Consider the following 20,267-nt stretch of genomic DNA (forward strand, 5'->3'; position numbering starts at 1 on the left):
TAACGACTAGGAAAGAATTCTTGCAATGTCTGAAGCGGGGAAGCAGCCATCTATTACGTAAATAATGCACATTCTGGTTTTCAGTAGCAAGGATTTATCTTGATTCCACATCAACTGAGGAAGCCCTAAGAGAAGGAGATTTCCTCAACAAGTCTACCACCAACCCTTTTGGAACAGAATTTCCAGCAATCTGCTATTTAAGAATGCATACTTTCTAAAGGGTTCTGTTCATCGCTGGCATAATGCTCTAAAAATTAATGACTGAGTAGGGAGGGATTCTAATATTTTCTAATGAATTATAGATTTTATATTAAAGTCAACTACAAAAGTAAAAGCATAATCATTTAATGTCATGTTAACCAACAAACAAAAGATTCAGTTAAAAAAAATCCAAGTTTAACTCATGCTGTTGTTGCTATTAATTATAGCAACCTTCAAGTGTATTACAGAGTGAGCCTCTCCAGTCCAGCAGTCTCTGATCTGGCAACATCTATGGTCTAGCATGCTTTTAATTAGCAGACCACTTATCATGGATACAGCCAAGTTTCCCGTGGTCCCATAACATTTGTTTATAACCACCAAGTATTGTCTCAGTATTCTGTGCTATTATTCAGCTCCAATTTACCCCTAAATGTCTTCTAAGAGCCCAGTAATCAGTGGAAGTGTTGATAATACTGCTAGATGATATTGACCTCCTGCCTGTGGCTTGGCACCAGTCATCTCCCAAAGGTGCCAAACTACTGAGGTTCAATCTGTAATATACATGGGTATAATGGCAGAAAGCAAGTGCAGTCCTTTCTAAATTTTAGTTTATGTGGGAACTCTCATTATTTTAACAGTTTTTTAGCTAGTTGTGTTATTCAAGATCATGCAGTCAAAAGCAGCAGCAGCTTTCCTTTGAACTAAAAGTAATGCTTTAAACATACTGTTTAATCAGCCCATTAGCTGGCACATATTGCTGCAAATTTTTAAGCTCTCATCTCTCCTAAATAGGAATGAGCACAAGAAAATGTATGTATCATCTTTCCCTCTCTCAGCTTTGCAACTTGAAGATTTAACAGGTTATCCACAGATTTCCTAGTTGTTACATATGCTTTTGGAACACATTCCCCTTACCTCTTAGAGACTCTGTAATGTGCTGTGGTCAGTTTCCCAGTCTGAGGGTCATGTACAGTAGCCCGGCTCAACTACAAAAAGAGAAAGGACAAGGGCTTACTCTAGTAGTAGGCTTATTTTTTGCCAAGCTACAAGTGATTGGAAGGGTTTCCGATTGGTCTGGATGGTATGCAATGCTTTCAGATCAGCAGCAATATTTAGAAGGGAGACAGTAGCTATAGCTGCCATTTCCAAATCAAAAAGAATTAGATGAACAAATTTGGTGAGAATGTCCTTTCACTTTTTTTTTTTTTTTTTAAACCTAGAGACTTTCTGCAAATAGTTTATAGTGCTGAGTTTCAAAGAAAATTCCTCTGTATCTGGAAGTTTAATGTTCTTTTCTTAGTTTTGTTAAAGGCTGAAGAACAAAATTTCTGTGAGGAAAACAAAATAGCTTACAGAGGACTGGACCTCAGTAGGCAGGTCCTAATTATACATTTTTAAGTGTTAAAAGATCATTTTTTGAAGTTTCAAAAAAATGAAGACATTCACAAATCTGCAGTGCTTTTTAGCAAAGTAGAGGGAAATGGGATGCCTGTAAAGAAGAAAATACTGCTTTCTTCAAAGTTTGAGAGGAGGAAGACAGATGATCTTGGACAATTACATTTTATGATTAGTGAACAAGTGTTACTGCATGCCAATGCAACTGTTATGCAAAATAAGGTGAATCCACTTCTGAATGCAAGGGATTCTCAAAGTCTTCCATATTTAGCAATGAGAACAATGACAATGTGTTGATACCATATGTGGTTGTGTAAAGTGAGCGTAAGACGACCACCATTGAGTTTTTGCACCTGTGCAAATACTATTTGAAGGAAAGAATATTAGCTACAAATGGCAAAAACAGAACTTCTAGTTAGAGGAAAAGACTGAGAAACTCAGCAGTAACGTCCTGTTACAATAGCTGTACATATTAAAGAGATGATTTAGAAAGTCAAATATCTTTTTAGACCACCTCTTTTCCCTGAATGAGCAGAGAACAAGCACTCATTACAGGCCCAGAATGTTTGGTGTATGAAGTCTCTTACCTTTTGCTAATTCTGTAATGTGCCGTCTCCAAGACTCCCGTTATGGGGTTTGAAATGGTGGCTCGCCTCAGCTGTGAAGCGAACCAATCAGAATAGTTGCATTACAAAGAAAATATTGCATCACATTTATCCGACCATTCAGAAACCTACAGAGGGAAAAAGGTTTCCATAGGATCCATGCATTTCATCTAATCAGTTTCCACTGAGGTGTTTTACAGCAAAGAGTATTTTTGTGACAGAGGCATGGAAACCTCTAACACCAATAAAAAGGTGTTTCACCTTCAGTGCCCTTCTTAAAGAGGGAGTGAGTGAGTGGTACATGTTTTCCTTGTTTCTGGGGAGCAACAAGAACAGCTGGTTCAATAAATAAAAGCTATTTTCGGTAACATCTTTCAATTCCTTCATAGTTCAAATGGCAAGTGATGGAAGTTGTACAGCATGTACGTCAAAGACGCACAACTCTACTTTGTTAACTATACAATGTTAAAGCATCATTAAGGAACAGTTGGAATAAAAGTTAACTGTGGAAGGAAGGGGAAAACAAGAATAGCTTACCTTATTTTTCAGATTCTATCTAACTTAGCTGCATTAGCAAAACTTTCTACACTGATTGAATAACATATCTGTTTTGCACTCTGTTATAGAATGCAGATGCCCTCAGCCACACCATGATCACAAATCATGTGAAATGCTTCCCACATTTTTGGGAGATCCAAAAATTGGCCTTTGGCCAAGACTGTTCTAGGATATTTCCCCTCCAACTAACACTTGACAACGGTCCACTGTAGTTATTTGCTTCCATCCCATTTTAGTAAGCTTTCTGCTCCATTTCCACAAGATCGGTTTCTGCCACATGATGGCATGGCAACACCACAAGGAGACCGTTTGTTGCTGTTGCTACTGCTACAACGGCAGCTATTACACAGCAAGCCATAACTGGAGTAGTGGATGCATGGCCTAGCATCAGGAAACACTAGAAGGGCACTGGTATGGGCTGCACTTAGACAACATATAATTGAATAGTCATGTAACCACACGAAATTTTAGCCATCAGAGGCAGCAATGCAGGATGGCAGGCAGGAGCTGGTCCGCAAGGAGAGCCGGCTTAAAAACCAGCTCCACGCACAGACTGCCTCCTGCCTGCGAGGAGGTCCAAGCTCCCAGGAGACAGAAGCTATTTCTGCACTGAGCAGCCTTTGTCCACGGCGAGCCCGGCTCACAGATACAGGCTGTACGGGTGGGGAGGCAGCTCCTGCCTGTCCCCACCCACTGCAGCTTCTGTAGGAGGCAGCAAGAAAGGGGTCATTGGGTCCACGGATCCAGCACATGCGGAGAGCCAGTTTAAAAGCTGGCTCCTTGCATGTATTGGCTCTGCCTGGCCCCCTCACCCTCCACTCTGCTGCCTTTTTATTAGAGGAAGCAGCATGGGAATGGGGAGGGGGGAGAGGGCACCAGCTCCCACCTCTCTTGCCCTTGCTGCTTCTGATAGAGGCAGCAAGGAAGGGGGAAAATGCATGTAGTTGATAGGATTAACCTATAAACCTAAGCTTATCAGTTAATCATGTAGTCATCTACACACCGACATCTCTAGACTACAGGCCAATGAGGGTTTGACCAACGTGTGTCAATTTGGGCAAGTGTTTTACCATCAACTTTTATTTTCCAAAAAAGGCTCAATTCATTTCAGCAGTAACTGATTCAAACAGTCAGAGAAGCCCTTAAACGTGCACGGTTCTCATCCCATTTTTCCCTCAAGAGTCCAGTCATTATTTACCATTGCACACAGCCCACTACATAAAAGCTATCTCCAAAGACAGAATGAAACTTTACTCATGCCAGCTGATGACAAGAGAGCAGAACACTGGGTGGTAATTACACACCCTTTCATGTCTAGGCTAAGACTTCTATGACACTCAATGCCTAGAATACAAGAAGTGAACTTACAGTCCTGAAAAACAGGCTAATTCAGCATCAACCACCAAACCCTGCAGGGTCTACACTTCGTTTGAATGTTCCACGTTTTTCCAATATAGGAGATTAGAATCTGAGACTGGCACAATTTTATAACCGACAGGACATTATCTGACTAGAAAGCTATGGTCTCAGGAAGTTTAGTTTAAATCCACTAACATCTGTGCATTGTTTTAAGAATTTTAGTGATCCTTATAACAGAAAGGTTCTTTCAACTCCATAAGGAATTGGTTTGTTACTGGGCTACCTTCTTGGAGTGTGCTTCCTACAGCAACAATGCAACCCAATCATCATTTACACAAACTGAGCTCCAATTCCTGATGTATTCAACATGGGAAGCATAGGCATACGTGTAGATAAGGGGAACAGCATTTGAAAACAGATCCATTGAGTTAGTCTGAAGTATTACCTCAAGAACAGATGGTCACAAGACAGCGAGCCTCACTTGATGCTCATCAGTTCTGGCATTGCAGTTGCCAATTCTATTGTGCTGGGTGACTTTCAGCAGGATAGCTGATCTTTTGTTTGACCTGAGCACTCATGACTCCTTAACAGTAAGGCTGTCTTATGTTACTTCAGATTCAGAGACTGGCACTCTGAAATCTGGTTCCTCAAATGGGACTGGAGAATTGAGGTGATGAAATGGAAAAATAAGGCTATGTTATCTCCAACCTCTTATACCTCCTTCAGCTTGAAGCTAAATGTAACTAGGGTGAAAGCTGCTGAAAAGGACATATGTAACTGCCCCAGAGCACCACATGGCCCTGAGTCAGTTTCAGAGGACTAAAGAGGAGTACTACTATTCTATAGATGTCCAGATGGTAAATAATTATTTGGTGTCCATGACCACAGGTATGGTGGCTTCTAAATGGCATCTCCATATCAATCATTGTCATTTATACACTACAGTGACCTGTGACAAGTATTTCATGTAAATTAGGAATGTGGTAATGGGAGCAGCATATTGAGCAAGGCAAGTTGCAGTAGGGGGAATGCTGTGACTATTGTCAAATTGAAGGAGTTTCTTGTCCTCCAGGACGGCACCCACAAAAATCATATACAACAGAAATCTGCACTGCCATCACCAGGAAGAGATTCTAATAGTTACAGGACAGTTGGAAATGTAAGCCATCAAGAGGAAAAAACTGCTGTGTGCAACAGCATTTGCCCAAGCTAACTTTACAAACTCAATCATGAAGTGAATTGAGCCGATACTCATAGTACATTATAGATGGCATTGAAGTATCCAAAACTAGAGACAAGTGAAGCTCTTTACCCTTGGCTTTGCTAGTTCTTTCACAGTTTCTATTTCTTCATCAGAAATAATTTCAATGAAGCGAACAATCCGAGGTTTGTCCCATTCATCCTCCTGTTTGACAGGGCCCAGAATGTATCTGGGATTTTGGTTTCCATCATAATAGCGGCAGAAGAGTTTCTTCTCTCTCCGAGGTGTCTAAAAGCAAGGTAGAACAAAAAAAGAATAAAACAAGTGTCTTGTAATGCTATTTATGTGAGCAAGCTCTAATGATTGCTTGACATCTAAAGTCTCAATTATGAAGTTTATAGTCAGATGCCTTCAACCAATCCAAATGCAACACTATCCCCCTTTCCTTAAAAAGCCTGTCATTCGTATTTATTTTTAAGAAAAGGGAGATAGCATCACATTTTGGTTGGTTGAAGGCACGTGACCATTCAACTTTGTAATTACTTGACTTCAAGTCTCAAATAATCATTAGTACTTATTCATGCTAAATAAAAGCAATTACACACTATGACAAACATACCTAATATTACCCAACTAGCCTGAGTATATATTCACACTTGTTGACCTGTCATATTCCATCTGCCCACTTTCTCTGTTGGTGTTCGTACCTGTATTTAGGTGGCATAAAACACTAAGGCTATATCATACCCAGGTTTCAATGTCCTCACTACAAAGCCCAACCCCTCACAGTGTTGTGACTGTTACTCCATTCACCCAGGTGTCTAGGAGAATCTCTCGTTCTTTATGCTGAGATAATCTAAGATTCTTTTCCTGTCACTTGCAAGAACAGTTGAGGGAATTATGGGAAGGGCATTAGAGGAGCATAAGAACTTGAATGGTTTGGCCTGCATCCTTACAGCAAATTGGGCGGGCTCCTGCCCAACTCTTAAAGTGGAGCCTAGGTTCTAACCCATGTCCTTAAGCTAGCCTGGGCTTCACACACATACAAACCCAGGTTATGTCTACCACTACAGCGATCTTTTGGAAAAAGGTATGCAAATTGCGCTCTGCAATTTATGTACCTTTTTCCGATAGCTTCTTTCAAAGAAGCTTTTCCAAAATTTAGCCTGTCTACATTGGGCCAAATTTTGGAAAAACCTCTGCTTTCGGAAGAGCCCTTCTTCCTCGTGGAGGAGGAAGACGGGGCTTCCAAAAGAGTGTGTCTGCTCTTCCGCAAAAACAAGCAGAAGAGCAGATGCATTCCCTAGACATGAAGGATTTTTCCCAGGACACCTCTGGTATCCTGGAAAACCCCCGTAATGTAGCCATAGCCCCTGTGCATGAGACTTAAGTCCATGGGAGATTAAGGCTAAAATCTGTGAAAGATCCAGGGGCAGACTATACAGTGTAGACTATTCATAAAGGGGGGAGGTGTGATCAAGCAAATTAAAATTTAGCAAAAATTAAACTATGGGTTATTTACAAATTGGTTAAATTGTAAGTTTTGCATATGATTGCAACAAAAATTAAGAAAGAAGAGATCAACCCTCTTGCTCTTAAACCAGATTTCAAAGGAGTTCACCATTTTTTAGAAAACTTTGTGAAGTACCTATGAATTAATTCATCTAAGAGCACTTAAAGAAGGCTAGTCATTCACTGGTGTGATAGAATGAAGAAATACAGCCTAAGGACAAAAAACAGTAATTAGGTTTTCCTGTACCTACTTGTACTTAGCAATTGTACTTAACCAATTGAGGAGGCTGGAGTATCCTCAAAATTTCTACTTGATCTGTCTGAGAAGTCATTCTTTCAACTAGTTTAATATTAGAGACATTTTATAGCAAATATTGACTTTATAGTCTTTTTTAGGTTCAGTACTGTGTGTAGTAATGGATCTTTGTTGTAATCCAATACCGTTAATTTATTTTCTCGGTGCACTGGTATTAAAATACATTTGTAATAGGATGCTGCTCACTAACCCTCACATATGGGTTGCAGTTTCTTTATTCATAGATGTTCCACTGTCTCCCTTCATTTCCTCCACTATATACCTATACTCATCCATCCTATTGCTACAACAAGTTCTTTATATTCAAGCTGCATACAAACTTCTTGCAAATATTCAACAAAAATGCTTTGAATATAGGCCACTCTTGGATAGGAGTAACATGGAAAACAACATTCTAATAGGTGCATTTGCTCATCCCTGAAACTTGACTCCTCTTTAACGACTGAACTTTCTGACACCTCTAAATGAGTACTGCATGACTGGTTTTGTAGATTAAACAAAAGCTTAAAAAAAAAAAAGCTAGTCCACTTTACCATTTTAAGTCCCTCTCCACGGCACAGCATTTCATACTTCTGTCTCTCTGGCAGGTAATCTTTGTTTGGCTCCTTTTTTTTAGCCTTGGTTTCCTTGTCAATCTGGCTATCTGTTTTGGTAGCAGTCTTATTTGCTTCTTTTTCTTTAGACATGATATATTCAAAGTATTTTAAATTACCATTTGCTCTCTGATGCTCAGGATCTAATGGAGAGACACCACAAGTAAGTATGTAGGAATCAACCTGAAAGAGCACATGAAAATAGCTCCTTGAAAAGAAACAACTATTAGTTCTTAGACAGAAGTTGCCAAAAACTAATGCTTAATGAGCAGACATGCTCACATAGTTTAAAAAAAATCAGAAAAATATAGCTAAAAGCCTGACCCACTAAATAGAGGACAAGTTAAGGTAACATTTCTGTGTTCTCCTTGCTCATTGTACAAGGAAGCAAAGAATGAACACGGGAAAGCTTAGTTTATCCAACAAAATCCAAGAAATGGACTATCCAGACACTGTTGTAAGATACAACTATATCACTGGGGAGAGAGTCTGCAAGAATAGAGAGGTAGATGAAGAAGAAGAGAATGTATGAAATAGGCTGCATTGTTCCCACCAGGAAAGCCTAAGGAGAGAGCTGGGACAGAAAGACTGATAGTTTGTTAAAGTAGCAGTTTTGTCTGACAAACTGCATCACCTAAAGCTGCTATTTTAGCAAATTATGCAAGCTCAGTGCTCCATTTATAGAACGTTTTTTACCACTGCAAAAAGATTAATTCGGAATTAAGATTAGAACGTCTTCCTTTAGGCACTCAGGTACCGCAATGATAAAATTGCCTAGGTATACTATGAAAGGGTGCCTAAATATCACTAGCATCACTGGATGCTATATTTATCTTTCAATGATTTCAAATCAAGTTTGCTCAGTTTGCAAATTGAAAGATAGAGTTTTCATGGGTCAGGTCTACAGACTCCATACGAGTTTTTTCAGCCTCATACATCATTAACAAGAGAGATCCTGCAGTAGGAGCTCAGTTTAAACAATGCTGTTTACGGACACGTAAGAATATAATTCATCTGCGGGAGACTGAACTATATTGAAGAATAAGAAAACACTAATTTTGGACAGTTTAGAAAATAAAAGATTAAGCAACATGGTATCCAGATATTATGGTGATGAGAGTGGTGTAAGAATCTAAACAGAAGAGATATATAAAAAAAAGTGTTGAACAAGTTGCTATTTTTAAACAGTACATTAGAAGAGAACTGAGCTTCTAAATACTTATGCATGCAGTCACTGACAATTTTAATTATATTTAGCTTCCAATGAAACACAGTGATTGCCTCACATTATCATGACACCAATGCAATGCAGGAGCCATGCAGCCACTCTCCTCTCCCCTCCATGCAGCCTTCCCTGGTACTTTGGGCAGGAGGGGTGAGCTGCACAGCCTCCCTCCTCCCCAGTACTCAGGAGTTGAGGGGGGAGGAGGCGGGAGCCATGTGGCCTCTCAAGCTCCCTAGTGCTCTGGGGAGATGAAAGGGGGGTTGGTGAACATAGCAAACAGGGGGTACAGCCCCCTAGTCATTGGTATTAAAGGAATCCCTAATGCTTCAATGACAATCAGGGCCCCACTGCACAAGACATTGTACAACTTACACAGGAAGGGATTCTATTCGAAAAGAATTTACAACCTAAAAAGAGCTGTTAAATTCTACTAGAAATATCTGTCTCTTCTTTAAAGAATGCAGTTATTAATTTCCCATTTATCCTTCTTGAAAGCAAATGTATGCAAAGAGTAAAATTTAGCCTAAAATAGAAACTATCATGCCCTTAAGTGCAAATTCCCATCCAAAAATGAATTCAGATGTACCACAAGAGTCGATTTCATGTTGCAGATCATTTCTTAATACAGGCATCATTTTGCAACACTCCTCCCTTGCCAAACTCCCCATCCTGATCCATACTATCCTTGCATCTACTATTATATTAAAGAGTAATACTAGAAAAGATTATTTTCATCATCTTTTAATACAATAAGTGTAACTGCTTGATTGGATACCTTCCTCACCCATAACTTGTAAGACAAAAGCAGCCACCCACAATTTCTCTGCAAAGTAGAAGTAATCTACAGACAATAATAAAAAAAAGTCTGCTGTATCACAGTTGCCATACCAGTTTTACAATGGTGGGTCTAGTCTCAACATACCCAATTCAAGAAGTCGCTTGGTAAGCGTCATTGCTTTGTTCAGGTCCCCCTGCTGATACACAGCATAACTCAAATAATCTAGAATGGAGACTTTGTCAACAGTCGACACCTCTCCATCATCAAGCTGTTTCAGAGCTTGCTCCATCCACAGCTCAGTATGGTAGTAGTCTGCTTCAGTATATGCAATCTTGCCCAATTCAAAGCAATCTTCAGCTGTTAAGACCGACTTGTGCTTTACACCTAAAGAAAGCAAGAACAGATAACGTATGTAGAATTTGCAATCATATTTTGAACAGCACACCTGAGGTCAATGGGGAGTAAGAAAATGTATGACAATGGAACAAGTTCTATTCTGTTTAGTGCTGGCATCCAAGTCCACACACAAAGCATAAGCACTGAGCTATATAAAGTTTTTAGTGGACTAGTCACTAAGAATTGTGACTGAAAAGCACATTATGCAGAAGTGATTTGACCCAAAAATCAATTTCAAATTGTTCAAGCACCAGTTCTACAGCCTGAGTTAGGCATTTCTAGATACATTTTATGTCTTTCAAAATTTGTCATACATCTCATTAGCAACTGACAAGCTGATGAGAGTGAGGAAGGGAGAGAAGAATCAACTATGATAATTAGTAATTGCACAGCTGGTAAAGGTTTTGAAGCAACTCATTTTTAGAAGCAGGGTCTAAAATGGCCTCTATTTCACAGTTTAATTTGAAGTCTTCGTAAGTAAATTACAGGTTCCTATTTTTACCTCTATAATTCAGGGCCCACTGAAGAATAAAACCCTGTCTCATATAAGGGAAATGGCAAATATATTGAAAGTACAGGATGGTGTAAAAGAAACACTAGAGGAAAAGCAGTGTCCTTCATTGAATCAGCTCAATTGCTTTACTTTTACACCTGGAGTTAATATAATCATGAATGTAAACTGGATTTCCTAGTTTTTTGGTCTGTAGCATCTGCTCTCTGCCCTCCAATTTCTCAAGATAAGTATTTTTCTATTCACTGAAAAAAAAAGCTCATCTAGGGTTTAGTTACAGGGTTTAAGACTAAATATGCTGTGTGTTCAATTTATTTCATTGTAATCAAATCATCTTTTACTTTGTTTTAATTAAACTCTTGATTTTTAGACTCTTAATTTCATGCAGATTGTCTCAAAGGGGTTCCACCACCATCAACTTCTTTGGGTTTGTCTTCACTACATGCTGTATCCACGCTGCAGCGATAGATTCACTGGTGGTCAATTTATCACATCTGCTTAGATGTAATAAAATTAACCTCTGAGTGCTCTCCATCAGGACAAGAGGAGTAGCCAAAGCTACGGAGTTGATTAGAGAGCAGCCCCCACCAACCTTACCACATGGAATACACTGCAGCAAGTATGTCCACTTCAGCTAAGTTGCACAGGTTAGATTGGAGGTGGGGGAGGGGAGAAAGAGGGTGTAGTGTAGAGTAGGTCTACACTGCAATAAAGACACCTGTGGCTGGCTCAGGTCAGCTGACTCATGGGGCTCAGGCTCACAGGACTTGAACACAGCAGTTCAGTCTTAGGTTGGAGCCTGCCTCTCATCTCCTCTAGGGTCTCAGCCTGGGCTCCAGCCTGAGACCAGACATCTATTCTGCAATTTTATACCCCTGCAAGCTTGAGTCAGCTGACCTGAGCCAGCCACAAAATGTTTTCTACACTATAGACATACTCCCCACCACACCCCTTTCTCCCGCCCCCCAAAAAACGAGGTAGCAAAGGAATATTGTTGAGAACCTACCCCACTTTGGATTGTGTCAAAAGGGCACAGCCTCAAGCCTCCTCTCCCATAATATTTATTGCTTGCAGGTGTAATATGGATGCTTAGAAAACATAACATCCACAGATGAGAATCAAGTTTAAAGGATTTACGCTCACCACACAAACAGCACTAATAACTAACACTTACTTGTGTGACAAGAAAATTATATAGTAATTGTGCATTTTTCTATAGTAATAGCCAGGGCAACTGCTCAATACAATCTCAGTTTAAAAAACAGGAAGGCCTGAAATTCAGAGCAATTGGGCAAAGAGGTAGCAATGCTCAAATGAACCGGACAAAACAAAGACTATGGAGGTAAAACTGGATACATTAATGACTGAAAAGTCTACAGAAGACAAATAAGTAAAATACTAGATTTAGAATTCAATTAACCCTAGAGGCTAGGAAAACCACATAACTTTACTTCTGAAACAGGAGTCTCAAACTCCCAGCCAGAAGGCTATCCAAAGCTAGAGAGATTGCACAATACAGCCCAGGACTCCTGGTGGGCTGGGGCTGCACTTGCCCAAGGCACTCTACTTCCCCTGTGGCTCCTGCAGCAAGGGGAAGTGCAGAGGAAAGGAAAAGATGGCTGCTACAGCTGCTGCTGCAGCTGCACCTGCAGCACCAGGAACACCCCCCCCCTCACCCCCCCCTCCCCCCAGTGATCCCCAGAGCTACACCCTTAGGGACAGGGTGCAGGGCAGAGGGGAAGAAGAGAAACTGTGATGGCGGGAAGGGGTGGGGTAGTAACGGACAGTATGCCCTTGCCTCAAGCATTCCAGGCCAGATTCCACAATTCATCTGGCTGGTGATAGCTCTTGGGCTGGGAGCTTGAGACCCCTGTTCTAGGATGAAAATGATCAGCATTATGATGGGTTCGATGATGTAATTTTATCACAATACTATTAAAAACAGAATTATACTACTAGGCAGCACACAGTTTGGCTTGTAAGAAAGACAATAGAATATGATCCATAAATTCACTTAAGTTCTTAGAGACAATATCAACAGATGAAGATCGGGGTTTTTTTTGGTTTTTTTTTTAAGTTGTCATAACCTTGAAATAGTAAAGATTAACAAAACCAGGAAAGATGCTTTGCAACATACTTAATAAAACTGGGAGTGATTGGTTCTATATCTAAACATGACAGCTTATGAAAACAGAACATGGATCATGACGTGCTCATTTCTCTCTCAGTTGCGAAAGCACTGTTTTTGAAGAGAACAGAGGGAGAGAGAAACCAGTACAGACATTTAGGAACTTTTATACTTTTCTTCCCCAGACACAACTGTGAATATTATTTTAGCTAGCTTTGTATAAGTGCAAGTGATTATGTCTGTTTTCCACACGTTCTGTCTTTTACTATGTAGCATTTTTATAGACAATCTTATTTTCATTCGGCCATGTGTGCGAATTCTACGGTATTTTAGAGAGGAGCTACGAAGTGAGCTTATAAACAGAAACTCACTTGCAACTTGAAATATTGAGCAATTAACCTTGCTCTAGGAAAGAATTTTGCTTGATCACAGGCAGTAGCTCCATAAGCAGCCAAATATAAAACTGATTTTTACTTCTTCCTACATACAAACATCCACTGAATCTAGCTCTGTGCAAGTCAGAATTTAATACAGCCTCTCCCCGACTTATGAACCGGTTACGGACCAAGCAATTGGTTCATAACTCAGTTTGTTCATAAGTTGGACCCCATAGAGTTACATGCAACCGCACTGTTCGTAAGTGCGGATCGCATTCGTAACTCAGGGTCCACCATTTACGACAGCTTCGGTCGTAAATGCAAATGGTTGTAAGTCAACTGTTCGCAACTCGGGGACTGGCTGTACCAGTATTTGCCATTCTAAACCCAAGCACAGTGTCCTGGCAGCAGCAAACCCATCAGAAGGCAAGATAGTGATGAAGAAAACAGTTGCAACATTCACATTGCCAAAGAACGGAGGGAAAGTCCAACACATCCAAAAATGAACCTGGGAGGAGGCTTGGGTGTGGCATAGTATTTCAGCATTTGTTATATCCCTCCCCATCAGACAATCCCAAGGAAGTGTTATAGTACCAGTGCTTGTTTTGCCAGAGTAAACCAGGGTACAACCTGGCACTTCAGGGAGATGTTACTTACAACTTCCTGAAGTCATTGAATTAAACTTGTGTGATTTGGTCCAGGTTATGTAAACACAGACTGGCTGAAGATTAGCAAACTCTGCATTCTTTCACATTAACAACAACATGTTAAGTCCTCTACAGACAGGCATGAAGAAAAGACTCTGCAAAAAGGTTTATAATCTAGGTGTTCTATAATTTCATAGTAATCTTTCCAAACTAATACAGGTGTTTCTTACCAGGAAGATTCCCCTTTGAGAGGGTGTCTGTATCCAAATTGTAGGTATCCTGGAGCCGTAGGAGAGCTTTGGCTGCACCAGCCTGATCTTCATCATTAGGAAAATACTGGCGTTGGATAGTCATGTTAGAGATAAAGCCTTGGGGAGGGGGAAAAGAAAAAGGTTAAGACAACCAAGAAAAGGACTGGGATTTGCTTGTTCTGGAGTTAATATTACAAACATTTAAGTTACAATTAAATATTGTTACACAAGTTGTAGGATGAAAGCAAGCATCTCACTGCTGGCTATTACTACATCAGAGTTAAATGTTCTTACAAAAGTTACCATCTTTGGATGGGACACTAGATCAACAGCAAGCATAAGCCTGTTTGCATGGAGCAAGTGTGCTAACAGTGCACCTCTCTGGATTTTTTCAGTAAGTCATTTCACGAGTGTCCAAACAAGCCAATGAATAAGTCACACACAAGACCATTTATAAATCAACACAGCAAATCCAGAGATAATTATAATTAAATTGAACAGTTTCTTTGTCGTCTTCAGTCTCGTCTTCCAAAAGAACCCCTATGAAATATGGCAATTGTCTGAGATAACACGGCATAGGAAAAGAAAAATAGTACAGGTTGGACCTCCCTGATCCAGCACCATTGGGACCTGACCAGTCCTGAACAAGAGAACTTGCCACATCAGGGAGGTGTCCTTTCCACTTGCCCCTTCTGCCTCTGAACCCCTCTACTCCCTCCCCAGTAGGGCAGTCCATTATGATGCTGCTGCCCCCCTTTTTGCTCCAGGCTGACGTGAGTAGCCGGCATTCTCCAGCTCTGGTACTGGCCTTGCACTGCCAAGTTTCCCTGGCTCTGCACAGCTGCGGAGCCGGGCTTCTTCACCCCCAGCCCCCCACTGCACCGGTGGCTACAGTTCTCCAGTTCTGCACTGCCAGGCTTTTCCAGGCTCCCAGCCCTGCCCTGCTGCAGGTAACCAGGTTTCCCCAGCTCTGTGCTGCCACATGTTGCTGGGCTTCTCTGGCACCCAGCCCCATACTGCCGTAGGTGGATGGGGTTCTTCTCCTTGCTGCTGCTGCTGCTAGTGACCAAGGTTCCCCAGCCCTGCGCTGCCAGGGTTCTACGGCTCCGGTGCCAGGCCCAGCACTCCTGTGGGGCTCCTCTAGCCCTGCCGCCCCCAGCTCTGGCTGGGCTCCTGAATCTCCTGCTGTTAGGCTCCCGGATCTCCTGCTATTAGGCTCCTGGGCTCTCTGGTCCAGGAGCAACCCGTGGTCCTGCTGGACCATGGGTGTTGCCGGACCAGAAAGTGCCAGATTTTAGAAGTGCAAAATGTATCATTGTTCCTACCCATGCAGTACCAACCTTGAGGAAGCATCTGTGATATTATTCCAGCAAGTGTATTAGGAATAAACATCACCACTGATTTGACACCAAAGGATGTTGAAAGACACCTTATTTTAAGTAGAAGCTTATATGGGGTAGTTTCTCAGCATTAAGTGTGTAGTTTAATTTTCACAACACTTCACCATGATTGAAAATCTTGATTCAGAGTATATTTCTGAATATCAGTCCTTCAAATTTTTTTTTTAAACTTCCATGCAGTTTTTGGGATAGGAGGGAGAGAAAATATTTTTGGGGTAGTGGAAAAAAAAAAAAAAAAAGAGTATAAATTAATGTAAATTAATTTTTATAAGCCCACAAAATGAAGGCCCCATTCACATACTAAGGCAACAGGAAGTCAACAGGGAAACAAGACTTTAAAGTCTTTAAAAATCAATATTTGAGGACTTCAGAAAAATCAGTAAATTCAGCCAGAGGTTATGGATTATGGACCTGGTTCAGAAGACAGATTAGATAATCATGACTGTCTCTTCTAGCCCTAAAGTCTTTGAGTAAACAGGTACATATACTGCTTCCTTGGGGACAGCATGCATGGTATTGCTGAGAGTGCTCAACAGATAAGGTGCCAAATACTACAACAGAATGCTTCAAAACGTCTTGGGGACTGGGATATATATTAACGTGCAAGATAAACTAAGGCACAGCCCAAAGACGACTGGCTGGCGAATAGACTGTTTCAGGGAGCGGATACCTAGTTAAACTCTAGCAAGTTTCTATCTTGCTGGAGGCAGGGGATAACCAAGTGACAAACCTGAACACCAAGAACCATCAAAAAGTCCCCTCTGAGGAAACAGAGCTCTGAATTTACTGATTTAGTCCTTCTGCCACTGAAGTTTTCTTTGAGATTCTGATTTATTTCTGTATAGCTCCAAGCTGGTCAAACTTTTTACCAGCATCATCAGCAATGTGATAAGGTGATAAGTGCATTACATGTACCTACATACAGGGGAAAAAGGGTTCTACAAGAGAGACTCACATTGTTGAAAATTGGGTTTCTTCAATGATGCATGCAAGATACAAGTCAAATAATTTTTCCGGACAAAGTGTTTGATCATTGATTTTTGTACTGCAGAGGCAGTACAAATACATGTTCCTCAGACTTACCATCAGACATATCCTTCAGGACCAGATTCTCCAGCTCACCCCACTCAGTGTTAAGTCGTTTCATTAACTTGAATGCATTTACAGGGTGCCCCAAGAATCCTTCTGGGTCTTTTGTAGCAGTGTCCGTCAGCTGATCCAACTTCTCTGCCCATCTATGAAACATATTAGGAACAAGCTTAATATAATCTCATTTAAATAATTTCCTATGTATTGTAAAACTAATGTAGAGCTACATAAGTCTCTTGACTGAAAGCTTCCAATACAAGCAGTTTGTTTTTATTTTATCTATAGGTAGAGTGTCTGCAAGAATAAAAAAATGTTCTCAGACGTATAAACCTTGAAGTAGTGTCACTCATGATCTTTCAGCAATAAAGCACAGTGTGCCAATACAGGACTCCTTTACAAAATGCAGGAAGAAAGCTAAATAAATACTGCCATATGTGGTGTCCCAGCAATTGCTTTGTAAGATTTCACTCAGAAATAAATACAGGCAGTCCCCGACTTACGCGGATCCAACTTACATCGGATCCGCAGTTACGAATGGGGCTCCCCCGGAGGACACGGACTGTGGGACCTCGCGGTCCTGCCACCCGTGTACTCCGGGGCTTTCTCCGCGTCTCCCTGGTCTGCAGACCAGGAAGACGCAGAGCAAAGCCGAGGGGGGGGCCCACGCAGCGAGGCAGCCCAGGCGCGCCTGGGCTGCTCCGCTGCCGGCTTCCCCAAGGCTTCGCAAAGCCGCGGGGAAGGTAGCAGCGGGACAGCCCAGACGCCCCGCGGCTGTCCCGCTGCTGGCATCCTCAGAAGCTTTGCTCCCCGTCTCCCTGGCAGACCAGGGAGACGGGGAGCAAAGCCGCGGAGGACCCAGGCGGCGGGACCGCGGTGCGTCTCGGTCCACCGCCCGCGTCCTCCTGGTCTGCTGGGGGGGGGGGGGGTGCAGCTAGTACGCACCCCCCCGCCCCTCCCCAGCAGACTAGGCTTTTCTCCAGACACCTGTGGCAGAGCAGCTGGGGCGCTGCCGGTTGGTCCCGCAGCGCCGCTCTGGGTGCTACTGGACCAACCCGGCAGCACCCCAGCTGCTCTGTCCCAGGCGTCCTGATTCAGCTGCTGCTGGAGCAACCCAGCAGCACCCCAGCACCCGAGGAGCGGCGCTACTGGAGCAACCCAGCAGCACCCCAGCTGCTCTGCCCCAGGCGTCCTATTTCAGCCGCTGCTGAAACTGACCAGCGCTGACTACAGGAAGCCCGAGGCAGAGTTGCTCTGCCCCGGGCTTCCTGGAATCAGCTGCTGATCAGTTTCAGCAGCAGCTGACTTGGGGACGCCTGGGGTTCTTAAGTTGATTCTGTATGTAAGTCAGAACTGGCGGTCAGTTTCAGCAGCAGCTGAATCTGGACGCCAGTTCCGACTTACATACAGATTCAACTTAAGAACAAACCTACAGTTCCTATCTTGTACGTAACCCGGGGACTGCCTGTAATGCAATTCAAAGTCTTAATATGGTATGTTTAGATATAATTTTGTACTTGGAAAAAGAAAAAAACCACAGTTGAAAATAAGTTCTACTCACTAACTGGAGGGAAAAAAAAAAAAAAAAAAAAAAAAGTTAGTCACTGAGCATGCTCAGCCCTGAGCCATATAGTCTGGTCCTTTCCAGAAAACTCTACTCTGGAATCTAAGCTTTTATTTAAATAATATATATATACACACACATACAAAAAAAAGCCAAACCTGGCTCTCATAGTTCCAATTAAAATATCTGGACAAGAACAGATTGTAACCTGATGCAGCACTGTATTCCTCTATTTTCAGGCAACTTAATATATGTATTTATGAGAAGCTGTCCTATATCAGGTTGCAAAAAACAAACCTCTAAACTCTCTTTCAACAATTTGTACAGGGCAATGCAAAATAAAAGCTAGTAGCTTACTGAAAACTGAAAGTTATTTTAATATACACACAAACCTGCTAATGAACTTTAGTTTACCATAGCAGAAAGTAGGGAACCTTGCATAAACTTAGCACAAGCTCACTTCACAGTAAATAGAATTTATATTTAGACACACAGAAAGTAAGTTTACCTAGTTGACTGACTGCTCCTTTTGGGGCGTTGGATACAATTTTTTTTTTACACTATTCACTAGGGATGCAAAAGGTTAACCAGTAAGTCCCAATTCTAGTTAACCAGTAGAGGCTGGAACAGCTCCTTATCTAACCTGGCTTATTTAAGCTTTATACTGGAGAGCCTGATGCACTTGTAATTCTTACAATTTTAGCAGTTATATGGTTACATGTTTAAACTCATTTTTACACCCTTATATTTACTCCTCCCATGGATCCTCCCAACCCCACCTGAAGCCCTTTCCTGCCCACAGAAGCCCCATGTTGTGGTTACCCTCCTCCACAGCAGAACATTGGTATGTCTGCACATAATCCTTTATAGCAGCACAACTGCTCAACTACAGTGTAGAAGCTACCCAATGTGATGGGGGGGGGGGGAATGGATGGAGTCCCCCATTGGCACAAGTAATCCACCTCCCCAAGGAGGAGAAGCTATGTTGACAGACTTTTTCTGTAAACCTAACACTGTCTACGCCGGTGGGAGGGGAGAGGAGCTAGGTCTCAATGGTGTGGACTTGCTACATCTCAGAGACCCAATAATAAAAAAGTGCCCTGTATAAACCAGCCCTTCAACTGAACATGTCTCCCTAGTGGAAGTGCTAGTGCTATCTGTCAGCTAAATACAGGCTTACTAACAAGCTGTGCGCTTTTCTTCCATGGCCAGGGGTTGAGCCTGCTCTGTGAAATGCTTCTAGCTTTTATAAACACTGTAATATACAAAAGGCCTGATAACAGGATTTCATTGAATTGACAGCACTGAATTTTCACTATTCTATGAGAGTTTTAAAGAGCCTGCAAGCCATCTTTACAGCTATAAAGGAGGCTGAAGCCAAGACTTTGTTCCTAATAAGCTTCTATACTAAATAAACTGGACCATAATCCATACACAAATTGATGACCCCTCTTTTCTCCAACTTCAGTAGCCAGTGGAATGTACTCATACTCTGCAGCTGTAAAATTGTGTACAGTAAGTTTTAAAAACAAGGTGTTTTGTTTAAATTTGAAGTCTTTGGTTTTTAAACCTGTTGATATACATATATGTCCCTTCATGCTTTCACCCCATTCCAGAGAAAGAACTCCTCATTGGCTTGGAAGCACTGCTTGGTAACAACCCAAAGAAGCATGGAGTGACATGTTCCTTTTCATCATCAGAGTCACATACCATCAGTAGAAAATAGTTTCTTTTTTAGGCGTTGCAGTTGTGTAGTTTCTACCTCATAAGTATGTGTTAGGGATGTTAGCAAACATTTATTTTTGTAAATGTGTAACTGCTGAATTATTCAGCAATTACATGTTTACATATAGAGGAGGCAGGCGGAGCCAATGCTGGCAGGGAGCCAGCTTTTAAGCCAGCCTTCTGCAAGTGCAGCTCCTGACACCCTCTTCCCCTCAACTTCTGCCCCAAAAGTAAGCTGTACTTGTACTGTAGCACAATCACTGTCGTAATTGAATAAAGTGAACTGAACAACTGTCATTTTTACAGTGCAAATATTTATAATCATAAGCAATAACGTGAGCACAGTACACTTTGTATTTGGTGTTGTAACTGAAATAAGATATTTGAAAACAGAAAGATATCCAAAATATTTAATTCATTTCAACTGGTATTAACAGCA

At 41.6% G+C, this 20,267-nt stretch overlaps 1 protein-coding gene across 5 annotated transcripts in view; it reads right to left on the reverse strand.

The window, feature by feature from the left end:
* The window catches only part of P4HA1 (prolyl 4-hydroxylase subunit alpha 1), a 52,456-nt gene that overhangs the window by 23,431 nt on the left and 8,758 nt on the right, over nucleotides 1-20,267 (reverse strand). For 3 of the 5 annotated variants that reach the window (XM_075935013.1, XM_075935012.1, XM_075935010.1), the window contains 6 exons: nucleotides 16,537-16,688; nucleotides 14,033-14,170; nucleotides 9,888-10,127; nucleotides 7,681-7,883; nucleotides 5,431-5,607; nucleotides 2,184-2,254 (listed from right to left, as the gene is read on the reverse strand). In XM_075935013.1, the coding sequence (XP_075791128.1) occupies nucleotides 2,184-2,254; nucleotides 5,431-5,607; nucleotides 7,681-7,883; nucleotides 9,888-10,127; nucleotides 14,033-14,170; nucleotides 16,537-16,688 (981 nt within the window). Of the gene's footprint in view, nucleotides 1-1,116; nucleotides 1,188-2,183; nucleotides 2,255-5,430; nucleotides 5,608-7,680; nucleotides 7,884-9,887; nucleotides 10,128-14,032; nucleotides 14,171-16,536; nucleotides 16,689-20,267 lie in introns of all 5 variants that reach the window. The other 2 variants (XM_075935014.1, XM_075935011.1) reach the window with 1 other exon arrangement.

Source organism: Pelodiscus sinensis, chromosome 8, assembly GCF_049634645.1.
Source record: "Pelodiscus sinensis isolate JC-2024 chromosome 8, ASM4963464v1, whole genome shotgun sequence".
NCBI classification, from domain to species: Eukaryota; Metazoa; Chordata; order Testudines; family Trionychidae; genus Pelodiscus; species Pelodiscus sinensis.